Consider the following 12,718-nt stretch of genomic DNA (forward strand, 5'->3'; position numbering starts at 1 on the left):
TTGAATAAGAGAGATTCCAGTGAATTATGTAATATTTCTGCATGTTCATTAAAATATTACGAAAAATGTTTTCATAGCTATTGCTTAAGCATATAATATCGCTCGACAATTTTTAGCATGTGATGTGGGAAACTTTTTGCGAATTTTTGATCCCTTATTCTGGGCGGTCTTCAATAAGATGTTAATGTCACCTAAGGTAATTAAAAGACAACATTCACCGTATATAGTGGATCTATTGACCACGTACACATGATATTTATACAAAAAAATCACGATACAGGAAAACGCTACTTATATGCATCCAGTCCTAGACACTAGAAAAATTGGCTCACCTGCTGAAATATAGTAGAATATTCGTATGCACATCATATGTTGGGTGTCACGTGGCATTGTATTGCACGTAAGTAAACTGCCGGGCACGTCATGAGCTCTACACTGCACGTAAGAACTCTGCCGTGCACGTAATTAGCTCTACACTGCACGTAAGTACTCTGCCGTGCACGTAATGAGCTCTACACTGCACGTAATTACTCCGTCGTGCACGTAATGAGCTCTACACTGCACGTTATTACTCTGTATAGCCCGTGAGCTTTGCACTGCACTGAAGGAGCGATATATTAACTGCACGTAAGAAGCTTTGCATTGCCCGCGATAAGTTCTGCACTGCACGTAATGAGCTCTGCATTGAGTAATATCATTATCCCTTTATCTGTTGTGAAACTTACAAGATTATTTTAGAACTCAGAAGGAATGTAACGTTTTAACTTATTTTGGGCCAGTAAACTTTCAGACCTCAGGTTGTATGAATAAAAAACCAAGAAAGATTCGAACTTGAGTGTATCGAAAGTTAGCATGAAAATTTTATAATCAGCGCGTAATCGTAATATTTAACACTTAAACTCGGCGGATAAACTTGAGGAGAGGAGCAAAACAATTTGAGTTAATTAAAGATTTCGGTTCTTAAACTTCAATTAAATTGTCGCTAATATTGTCTGCTGATCTTTATTTCGTAATGGGCTCGGATAACGTTTTAGACGAGTAAGCGCGTAATCAACTTTTAAAAATTCATTTAAATCTTTGATTATTCATGTGAGAATAATTCAACAATCGAAGGTAAAATGTCAATAATAAAATTTGCAGACAAAATCGCATTTAACACATCAAGATTTTCAGGAAGAAACTGTGTTGGATTGAAATTTGCACGTGTATTGCCCATGCAAGGATTGTGATCACGAGACACGTTCAAGATAGACAACCAAGATCAAATTAAACGATTAAAAAAATTTTGAAAATTCGTTAAGCAAATTTCCTGTGAACATAAATGACTGGAATGAAAGCCAAAAAAATAGAAAGAGCAATTTTCAATGACATCCTGAGAATTTTGAGAAAGCATAAATAGATGTAGACAAAGGAAAAAATGTCTATGTTAACCAGAGATGGCACTAGAGGCTTCTGGATGAACCTGGCTGAACTAGACATGAACTTCCTGGCTGACATTTCAATTTTTACGAGAATATAGATATTGAAATATGTTCTTGACTTCTTGCGTCCATTTGTACATGAGAATAAATATAAATATTCTATATATACGTGCATGTCTTTACACTCTATGTCATGTGAACAATAAGAAATGTGAATTTCGTACAAATTTTGCGCATAATGTAAAAATCTAATGTAAATCGTAAGATTAGTTCACACTCAGGAAAGCGAATTCTAATTATAAGAGGACCAGTTTATGAAATTTTATAATTTTTCTTGTTTTCAAAATAAATGTTCCAAATTTAAATCGAACTCGAATAAAGGCTTTTAACGATTCTTTATATTATGCAGTAAAAATTTGGGGATAATAAATGTTATTCGTATTGAACTAGAACAGATTTACAAATGAATGCGTAAGAAAATTTGAATAAAGAAATTTTTCCGTGTTGAAGTTCTGACAAGTTATACTTACGTATTAAAATACATGAAGGCAAGACACTTATTGTAGTTTATGCATTTTCCAGTAATCGAACACTATCAGTTAATAATCTTATAACAATAAATACGATTTGTAATTATCTAAGCTGTGCATTTATATACACGATATGTTTTTCACACTAGGGCAAAGTTACTTACTTCACTCATCAATAATGTTTGCAATTGCAAAACATTTTTCCATGACGACCACTTGAATAATCCAGATTTAATTTTTATTATATATATAATCCATACATGAAATATTGAAATGAATGATTCGATTGAATGAATTCACTGTGACATTGGGGAAGAGGTTCTATCTACGTCACTAGACAATTGAATATTACGACGAAAGCTATTCATGCTTAGCATTATTATCATAGTTATTATTGGTTTAGATGAAGGATTTTATCTGAGAAAGAGATTATTAAAAATGATTAAGATTATTTAGAAAAAAGTACATACACGAATATATTGACATAAACTCACATTTTGTACACATACGCCACACTTGTGACGGCTTCATACAGTTGTGTTTTTTGCTATATCTTTCGTAAATTGAAATCAAAGTTCAAAAAAGTTGTAGGAATGATTTTGCACATTCTTGTCGAGAAAATAAAATACTCCCAGTTGATACCCACCGTACTTGTTGTTTACTAAACAATTTACAAGTCGAACATATACAGATGTTCAGCACAAAACTTCTCCTATAACATGAACATTAGGAATAAATACAGAGGCATTATCGTGAACAGCGAAGTCCCTGCAATTTAGGAAATTCAAGGCAAATCTTCTGCTGTTATTCCCCTTAATTTGGCGAGAGCTTTGAACCGTAGGACTCTCTGGTAGATGACCTCCGCCATACTGGGACTTGCGGACGCTCGAAGCGCACTTTTGCGGACTGCAAAAGGCTGTCATTGTGTACAAGTTTGCAGTGAACCACACGGCGATTGACCAGGCAGCGAGATAAAGCACGGAGCCCCTAGCGCCCCCTCCCTGAAGGGTGAGAGTCCGTGGGCCGGCCGAGCTAGCACTCTTCACCCCGAGTTGCCGCACCGGAGTCTTGCGACTGCCTGACGAAGGGCCAGCGTTGCTGCCTGGGGAGCTATTGCTGCTCACGGGGTTAGTGTCCGAGGCCGTCTCCGTATCTGCAACGAAACGCCCAATGTAACTTTACGAGGAGAATTAGCTCGTGGATTTTCGATATTTACGATTTTTATCGGAGCTGTCCCGTTGTAACGGGATGCACAGAACCACTTTTAGATTGAACATTTCCGTTACAGCTCGAACGATCCTGGATTTACCTGCAGGGAATTTCTCGAGCCCTGTCACCGTATCCGGAAGTAAGAGCGCAATGAAGCTTCATGGTGGAATATTTTCAACACGTCTGGCATTCTCTTCTTACCTTCAGCGTAGAATGTTATTCAGCAATATTGTGGGAAATTTTCACCAGGATTTATTGATATAGTTGAAATTTACTGGACTTGAATATCGAATTTGATCTAATTCGCGGCAGGCATAACAAGAATTTATGGAGCCACTACGAGAAAATATGGACAATTATGAGATAAATTCACCCGTACGGATTTTTCTAAATTTCACATGATATTAGAGTAAGTGGAAGATGGAAATTCTCTTAAAAGTGGTTACTACGCCAAATGAAATTATCATTATTCTTTTCATCATTAATTCAGAAGCAAAGTGAAACTATTGAGCTGCAATTTCATTTTATTATGTAAAGCATGTTTTAAATTATCTTATTTGATAGAGATTTATTCTACTAACTATTAAAAAAAGGCGGCCAGAGTGTCAATTCCATCGTCCATGTCAAAATTTTCGTTTAAATGCTCATATTCTAATTCCTGGGTCTGTCAGGAGGTGAAGCATATGCATGGATGGATGGATGGACAGATGATTTGAGATTGGCAGAGGAATGTAAACGTTGCTGGGCATTATTGGAATGCAATTTTAAATGACCACATATAGTAACTTGCACGCCAGAGGGTTGATGTTTCCCTTAAAATTAACAATTGATTTATTTTACTCTCCCAAATGATTCTATGAACAGGATTTCCGAACCTTTCATCGTCCGGTCCTCTTACCACCAACACGTGCATTTATCCGGATAATTCAACAGTATTAGAATTAAGCTGCACGGAAAACTCATGTGAAATTTATTTCTCTGCCTCTTTGGTTTTTTACAGTAACCACTTATATAGTAAAATAATATAATATACATCGCTTTAGCTCTCCTTTTATAAGTGCGTTTGCAAAAATATTCAGTACCGGCTAAATGGATGAATTTTAGATTCCCTCTATGAATAACATAGTTCAAGGAATAATTAATCATAAACTCGCATAAAATATTCATGATCAAATAGCAAGACTCGATAAAATGATACAAAAATAAGTGAAGGCTGAAGCCTCTGAAATGTACTGTGACAGTACAATATTTAATTGTTTTGTGAACAATACACAATATTTATAAAAGCCGAGGATCAATAGAAATTGCGAAAAAGATTACCCCCGCAATCGGATTGTTGGCGTTCTGAAGCTCTGATTGGATTACCACACACACACATCCAGTGTAACTCAATAACTCAATCGGCTACCGTTACAATGACAATCACAGGATATAGAGAAAAAACCGCTCTCTGAATTAGAATACAAGAGAAATTACGGCGCAGAATTTTGAATTTAAGTGAGTTAAGAGCTCTTCCGATCGTTTATTGTGAACAATATCCATTATGCTATTCATTTTTAATCCACCAGAAAAAACAACTTAAGAAAATATTTGTCAATGACAGGCCTAAAATCATGTAACCATTAGTATCGTTATTAATAGTGATGGTTCTCCACTGATCAGTAGACTGATCATCACACTGTCCTTTCGTCTAGTTAATTGCCTCCAATACGCATTCATTCCTCTGCTTTGATATCAAATATCAATTAAATCTGTCCATGCGGATTACCGGCATAATATTTTCATGGAATTAATTGTCATGTATCCACTATCTTGCTTCCATTAAAAATAAGGTGAACTTACCTGGCGTTTTCTTTGTTTCTAAATTTTTGAAGAACCATGAATATTCGGAGGCCAATTTAATATTATTCATTCATAATAGTTATAAATATTTTAATGCGTTTAATTAATAGTAACCTTCAACGACGTGCACGTGTACAGACGAGGGCGAGGCGTTGCTAGGCTCACAGGTGTAGTTGCCGCCGTGATCATCTGTCACGGAGCTCACGGTCAGCACGCTGCACGCCAAACATGTTGCTAATTAGAAGATGCTGAGTGAATTAATCTGATTCGCATGATTGTTAACTATAATAAATATTATAAACAACGTTTAAGCCATTGTTATTAGCTAGCAGGTTAGCCCAGCATTGCTCGTTATTACCGATATACCTAATCCGTAAAAATTACGAAGCTTATGTCTTCTAATCGATTATTAGAAGTTCTTTCAAACTCACATATTACGCATATAAACATATGACACGACTTTCATTTATTCTCATTTTAAAATATGAAAAACATTTTGCTTCTCTGCGTCGTTGCAATTATATATTTTTGCCAATTTAAAAATTAAATTAAATTTTTCGATCCAGTCCTTCCCCCTTCCTTCTAATCCTGTCCTATTCCCCCCATTAAAAATGAAATCACGGGACAAGGTAATATATCGAGGAGACTCGACCCCTGCAGCACTTACATATTTGTGGCGCCTGGCTTCTTACATACACATAAGCCATCCCACAAAATTGGCAAATATTTATAAAAATCATATCTCTCATCACATTGGATAATAATTTTAGTATTTTTTAATGCAATGCAGGAGCTTGCAAAATTTAGCATTTTCGCATTTCACCAATATTTTTGCACTTCTATCGTGTGATTAAAAGTTTTCAAATGCATTAAACATGCTTTCTAGTCAACGTTATGCGTAAAGTGCAGAAGACGATAATAATCCGAAGTGCCTCAATAGAAAGTTCTTCATGGAACATAAATGTTTCAATGAATTCTAACGTTTGAAATAAACTGCCATCGTTATGTATTATGACGAGCGCTGTTCAACTGTTATGCAGTACTGCAACAAGATACAGAATCTTAACAGTTGAACAGCCTGTAGTCACGTACGAATACAACAGAACTGTTGTGTTAAACAGGCCGGCCTGCCCTTATATAGCCCTACTAACGTTACTCTGCATCGCGAAGACTCGCCATGCATTACAAATAGACCTGCTTTTCACTCCATCACCTGCCTAATAGACCTAACTGATAGACAAGACGCATCATCGTCGAGTTACCGGCGGCCATTCTTCGGCCACCAACCATGTTGTCGGCCCTTTTTAATAAGGACGATGTCGAGCTCGAGTAGCAGCGAGTCTTGCATGTCTCGAGTTGTCAAGCTGCAGGTCATTTAATTACCTGTAGTCCTTGCCAGACACGACCTTGACGTTTCTCTCGGTGTCATAATTGACCATCCGACGTCCCTGGTACCAGAAGACGAAGCTTGGAGGCGACGTTGCGTTCCTCATGGAGCACACCAGACGAAGGCTGCTGCCTGATGCCACAACGCGCTCCGGAGGCCCAAGAATTTCACTGAATGGTTCTGGAAATGAATTAGGATTTCACTTTTAGATTAATCTAAGTCATATAAAATTAAAAATACCTGGAATGAACAATTACATTGTGTCCTTCTGGAGATAATGTCGTTGTAGGCGTGGATACATTCGGTGAAGTAATTAAAGAGTGTACGGAAGTTACAATCTTAACAAGTACATGTGAACGGGAAGTACTTCACTAAAATCGATCCGCTGAAGCAAAATATATCTTATATATGAAAACGAAGAAGGTCATTGTGAAAAACCAGATCGAAGCGATATAATCTTTATAATTTAGATCTAAATTCAAGGTTTCTAGAACTAAATATTTAAAGGCAAGCCATCAGCCGAAGTAATCAATTTGCTTAATTTATGCCGCACTCAACGCTAAATAACGTCAACTGCCTTAATAATTGAGACCCCAAATCATGCAAAGTGGGATACGAGTCTTGACTACATACATTACTAAATATTGAGAATACAAAAGATGAGTTTGCAATTTTCCTCACATTTGAAAAGTGAACCTGGACTTTTTATTTGCTTCCCAAAGAGCGCAGTAACCAATTTTGACTCTCACTTGCACCCTCGGGAGTTAGATTACAAGCAATAATGGAGCTTTTCAAGCAATTTAGATAGAAAAGACAGAAAATCAAATATAAAGTTCTAATTTACAGATATGTGCAGTTCTTTTATGTGCAATATAGAGCAATCAGGACTCGCAATGCGTTATAAAAATCCAACGAAGGCTACGACGCGCCACTTCACATCTCCTGATTAAATTTAATAGCTCAAGGCAGAGGGGGGCCTGGACTTCATTTTTTTCAACTTGAAATTTATTTCAAAAGCCAGGCTCAAGCGCCAAGCAAATGAGCTATAAAATAAGCTGCAGAAATGTTGGCCGTTTTCCTCCATTTGCCGTGACTCCGCTGGGAGCCCGCGTCTCAAGCTCGACTTTTTATCTACGGTATTTCACTCGACTGCCGGCGCTATAGGTGTCTTGCGATTTACTGTCCTAACATTTATTTATGATGTTTTGTTTACATATTTATTTAAAATGTATAAATAACACATCTAGGTCATTGTATTGGTCATATCTAGGCATCACCGATGACCGAACATAGTTCTTAATGAAAACCTAAGATAATATTTATATTTGCCGCGTATGCATTGATGTTATTAGATCAAATTAAATAGAAAAAAGGGTCTCGTTTTCCTAATAATGCAAGGTAATTCATTCCCAAGCAAGACCCAATAATAAAGAAAAATGAATAAAAATTGCGAATTAATCAAAATTGTGTTAACCTGAAGAGAATTTATAAAGACATATACCTGGAACAAATACTCTCAAAGCTTTCATCCACGGTACCAAAAAATCTTTTTGTTCTATGCAATTAATTTTTAGTGTAACACTTTTATAAAAAATATTAGCCATTCTACGACAGTGAATTTTATGACAACACGCAGCCACTGTTTACACAAATAGCGTCCCAAAATATTAGGCTTTTTGTCGAGTCCAAGTGTCAATTTTAAAGGATATTCCAGTGAATTTATGGCCGTGCGCCACAAAATGCCTCAAAGCAATGGTAGTGCGACTGTTTGCCTTCACTGCAGGCGGCTTGACTTTGAGTGTCGTGTGTCCACAAAACAGCAGAAATAATTTTCGTGATTCAACAGTCGAAAGCTTTTGTCAATGGTTCAACAGTCAACAGATGTTCAAAAGTAGCTGAATACTGTGACGCAATCAAAAAATCATCACTCTATGTCAAACACGTTTTTCAACATTTTTTTTAAAGGCATACAACTAATCAAAAGCTTGTAGTAACGACTTAAAAATCGAAAGTCTTTGGTTGCCTTTGACTGAACAAAAAGACCGTTAGCAGCTTTTGAACTAGAGTAAAATCGCTAAAAATTGCGACTGAAAATTTTTTTTTAGCTGGTCTGCAGTATGAAATGATTCAACATTCCTAATAATCAGTGTGTTTGCGATTCAACTGTGAACGGCCTTTCTATAAGATTAAAAACATGGCCGCCTGCATGAACGATTCAACGACCCTGCTGCTAGTGTGTGCAATTGAATTCTAACATGCCTACGAATACCGTTCAACCCTAATCTGCCTGAGGATACGGTTAAACACTGCAACTCTTTATGATTCAACACTACTAAGCGTGTACACGATTCAACACTCCAACGCACGAATACGGTTCAATACTACAGAGCGCGTATACCATTCAACACTATAACGCGCGTATACGATTGAACACTACAACCCGCGTAAACGATTCAACACTATAACGTGTTTATAGTATTTAATACAACATTTAAAAGCGCGTACACCATTCAACACTCCAACGCGCGGATACAATTCAACACAGTCCCCAGATCCGTGATAACAAATCATCTCTCCCTGAGCGCTCAATTTTCGCATGGAAGACTGGAGAAGACAGGCAGTCATTTCCTGATCACATGTACAGCTGTTAAGAATGGAAATTTTCAGTAAAAATTCTGTTTTTTTTTTTTAATTATTGCTATTCTTCATGATAAAATAAAACATAGTTGCCCATAGATGCGAGGAATTGCCCTGTTAATGAATATCTTAAAATCAAATCCAATCTACTCTAATCTCGTCGTTATTCATTAAATATAGATATACGAGTACGTTTCGGATTGGACGCGAAATTTAAATCCAACAACTTTTTTTGCAACTCTCAATTTGCAAATATTATGCAAATTCCTTCTGGAGGATATATCAGCGATTGGCCCTGTGGTTCTTTCAGATCCATTCAACCATCTTCTCTCCGCCGTGAAATTTATTGGGAATCGCTTTGCTACTTGACAACCAACGAAAGATTTTGAATTTCCGACGAAAACTTGGGAAGTCCATTAGCGAAGTGACATTCAGTCGCGCGATGAGACGCGCTTTGCCGCACAACATTGCATCAGCGACAATTGAGCTCGCAAATCTGCTAGCGCATGCAATTAATTCCGGGACAATTTTTTTCTTTGGATCCAATGTTGCGAATTCCCATGACGATAAATTATTCTTCTTAAAAACATCGACCACCATGCCGATGAAGAGTCACGATCATCGCTAACTTCTACCGATATCATCCGTGCTTCAAATACTGATAAATAACGGAGACTTTCAACTTTTGGGGCGTTTTAACTTAGAAAATTTGTTTAAGACCGTTAAAAGCACAATGTTTCACGCAAAACATAAAATTTGATGACAAAATTTCTCATAAGAAAATTCACTAAATATTTCCCTGGATTGCCTTCTCTATGATCAATATATTAGAGATATTTTCAATGAGGAATTTTGGAAAAAAGCTCTTTCAATGAATAATTATCAATTAGACTTAACAATTTTCCCTTCGCTGTCAATAAAAAAGTAATTGCACCCCAAAATAGTCTCGCCCTATATTAATGTCACACCCTGCATTTCAATAATCTTATTCCCATGTGCCTAATTTTGCATTGGCTTATAAAAGCTACAGAGATTCAAATTTCTCGGTATTTGCTCTTGAAAATTTGGAGGAAGGCAATGTAAGACGAACTATATAAGAATTATTTATGTTCATAGAAGAAATTTAATTACTTATTTTTCTGAAGTAATATTAAGTCGTTCCTGCCATGGATGCTCCGTAACTCAGTTTTAAATTTTGAAGTCTCTGTGATATGACTCTTTCCTGAGTCTCTTTCATCACACGTTTTATAATTTCCCTTTGCTCAAAATGGTCAAATGCTTGAATGTGAATAATTTTCCTGTTGGAATTTTATCCTAAAATGCCAGCAGTCATTTTGAGAGAGACGACGTCCGGCCACCTATAATTCTACCATAGTTTCCTGCAGGGACCACTAAGGCAGTCGACGGCCCTTGAAGCAGCTCTTTATAACAGCTCGCAAAATCTGAGCCGATCGTTTGGAAGTCTCGATGAGGAAGCGACTGTTGGAGTCTCCGAATCAAACGCCTTCCAAGTAAAATATAACTTTCCCCCGAATTTTGGTATTGAGAAAACATCAAAGATGAGGAAATAGTTTGGGTTTTATGAATACTAAAGCGCCGCCGAGATATCGAATGGACGACTTGAGTACCGATAACAGCGACTCCTGTTCGAAGGCGATTTTATGGTGGCATCTTTGGTGCCTTGAAGGACGAGTGCCACGCCAAAAACCCCACAAAAACTGACACACAAAAAGCGATCCTGCGACACTGATAAGTTCCCTGCAAAAATGCTGCCTGAAAATGCAAGGTTTGGACAGCCCGACTTGTTTTGTGGGATAAAATATGGACCACGTGAGACGATAAGCAAAGTGAATAAAGCACGGAAAGCGTACGTTCGGGCGGGAACGAACGTTCGAATAAACGAATTCTTTTGTCATATAACATGGATTTTAGAAATGTTAAGAAATAGTGAAATAACATCAATGCTGGACAGAATGATGAATCAAAGATAAAATTCCGTTTGTAAACACATAACTCAGCACACATTTTCAGTTTTTAAAGATTATTGAAACGCTCGAAGCTTATTGCGTTAATTAAATGGAAACACTGTATACTGATCCAAAATAACTCTGATTAACAGCGAATTGAAAGGTAATATTTTGAGAAGCTAATTATCATTAATTAACAAGAAAATATATACGTTCATTCAATTTTATGGGGGTATTTTTTACGCGTGCCAATCCAAGCGGCGAGAACTCGGAGCCCTGATAATAACGTTATTTATTTTATTAGTGTTCTGAACTACTCGTTCCTTTTTACAGCTTATGACAGGATTTTCATGACCCTGAGTGAAATTCACTATTTCCAGTAATTTCTCTTTAATGTATTCTAGAGCTCACCCACAACGTGGAATAAATGGGAAATCATTAATACTCATGGCTCCGTAGGCGTCCTCCAATATCTTTCTATCCGATTATAAATGGTGATTTTCGTTGGAAAATCCAGTCATTCAACTCGTAATAACTACCAGACATAATCTTGCCGTATCACATTTTTTCCATTGACACGTGTAATCAAGTTGTACGCTCCTGTTCACTATAACACGAGTTCATTATTCCCCTCAACTGATGCTGGTGTGAGGTTATGTTATTTCACTTTAATGTCATAGCACGCACGTGAACGCTAGCTGAACATTAATTCAAACCGTCTTTCTAGTCAAGAATTCTAAAATCTATTTGTCCGACGTTGAATAACTATTGATTTGCAATGTCCTAGTCTTTTTTTTGTATAATTATTAGCGAAACTTTAGTAAGTCAGGCAAACAGCAATTTACGTTTTTCACGCAACTCTCAGGGACATTCCATGGCCATGAATGTGGGCAGCGCATAAAATTCATCATGAATGTAAAAGATGAACGGGAGTGCCCATAACAGCTCAGATATTGTGCGTGTTCACTGACGATTATATCAAAACTTTAACCTCAGGGCATTTTGTTGCAGCATTTTGTTGTTATTATACTTTTTATACTTTCATGAGTAACTCCGCATTCTCTGTTGTTAAGCAATATAATTATTCATAGCAATTGATTGTCCAAGGTTATATTGTCAACGTTGAAGAAGGTCAGAGCTTGAAATTATAACAATTGCGAGCAGCTGATCACTATTTTTTTCGGAAAAGTTTTCAATATAATTAAGTAGTATGAAGTCGCTTTTCTTTTGAACAGTGATCCGATTAAAAAAGCATAAAAGTACAGATGCGATATGCTAATACGCAATACCAAAATTTACAATATGATAATGAATGATACCAAAATGATAATGCACCATCTCAGTACAGCTAGTATGATGATGCACCATCTCAGTACAGCTAGTATGATGATGCACCATCTCAGTACAGCTGGTATAATTATGCACCATCTCAGTACAGCTAGTATGATGATGCACCATCTCAGTACAGCTGGTATGATGATGCACCATCTCAGTACAGCTAGTATGATGATGCACCATCTCAGTACAGCTAGTATGATGATGCACCATCTCAGCATAAATGTCGATAAAAATTTTTCCCGCGGCAGCACAGACGACAAGAAATTTGTAGCCCTGACACAAAAAGTGGCTACCCAACTAACAAACGAATGTACATTCAAAAATATATTGTCAGGAATGGTCCAATGCTGAACAGAATTAGGTTAAAGGGCCAATAATTTTACGATT

General features: G+C 36.9%; 1 protein-coding gene across 1 annotated transcript in view; it reads right to left on the bottom strand.

Annotated features, from left to right (window-relative positions):
- Nucleotides 1–222: 222 nt before the first annotated feature.
- Nucleotides 223–12,718, bottom strand: part of LOC125178544 (zwei Ig domain protein zig-8-like) — a 35,066-nt gene continuing 22,570 nt past the window's right edge. The window contains exons 4-6 of the mRNA XM_047882561.1: nt 6,386–6,569; nt 5,117–5,217; nt 223–3,053 (exon numbers count right to left, since the gene is read on the bottom strand). Coding sequence (XP_047738517.1) covers nt 2,647–3,053; nt 5,117–5,217; nt 6,386–6,569 — 692 coding nt within the window. The 3' untranslated portion in view covers nt 223–2,646. The remainder of the gene's footprint in view (nt 3,054–5,116; nt 5,218–6,385; nt 6,570–12,718) is intronic.

This window comes from Hyalella azteca, unplaced genomic scaffold (genome assembly GCF_000764305.2).
Source record: "Hyalella azteca isolate HAZT.00-mixed unplaced genomic scaffold, Hazt_2.0.2 contig10727, whole genome shotgun sequence".
Lineage (NCBI taxonomy): Eukaryota > Metazoa > Arthropoda > Malacostraca > Amphipoda > Hyalellidae > Hyalella > Hyalella azteca.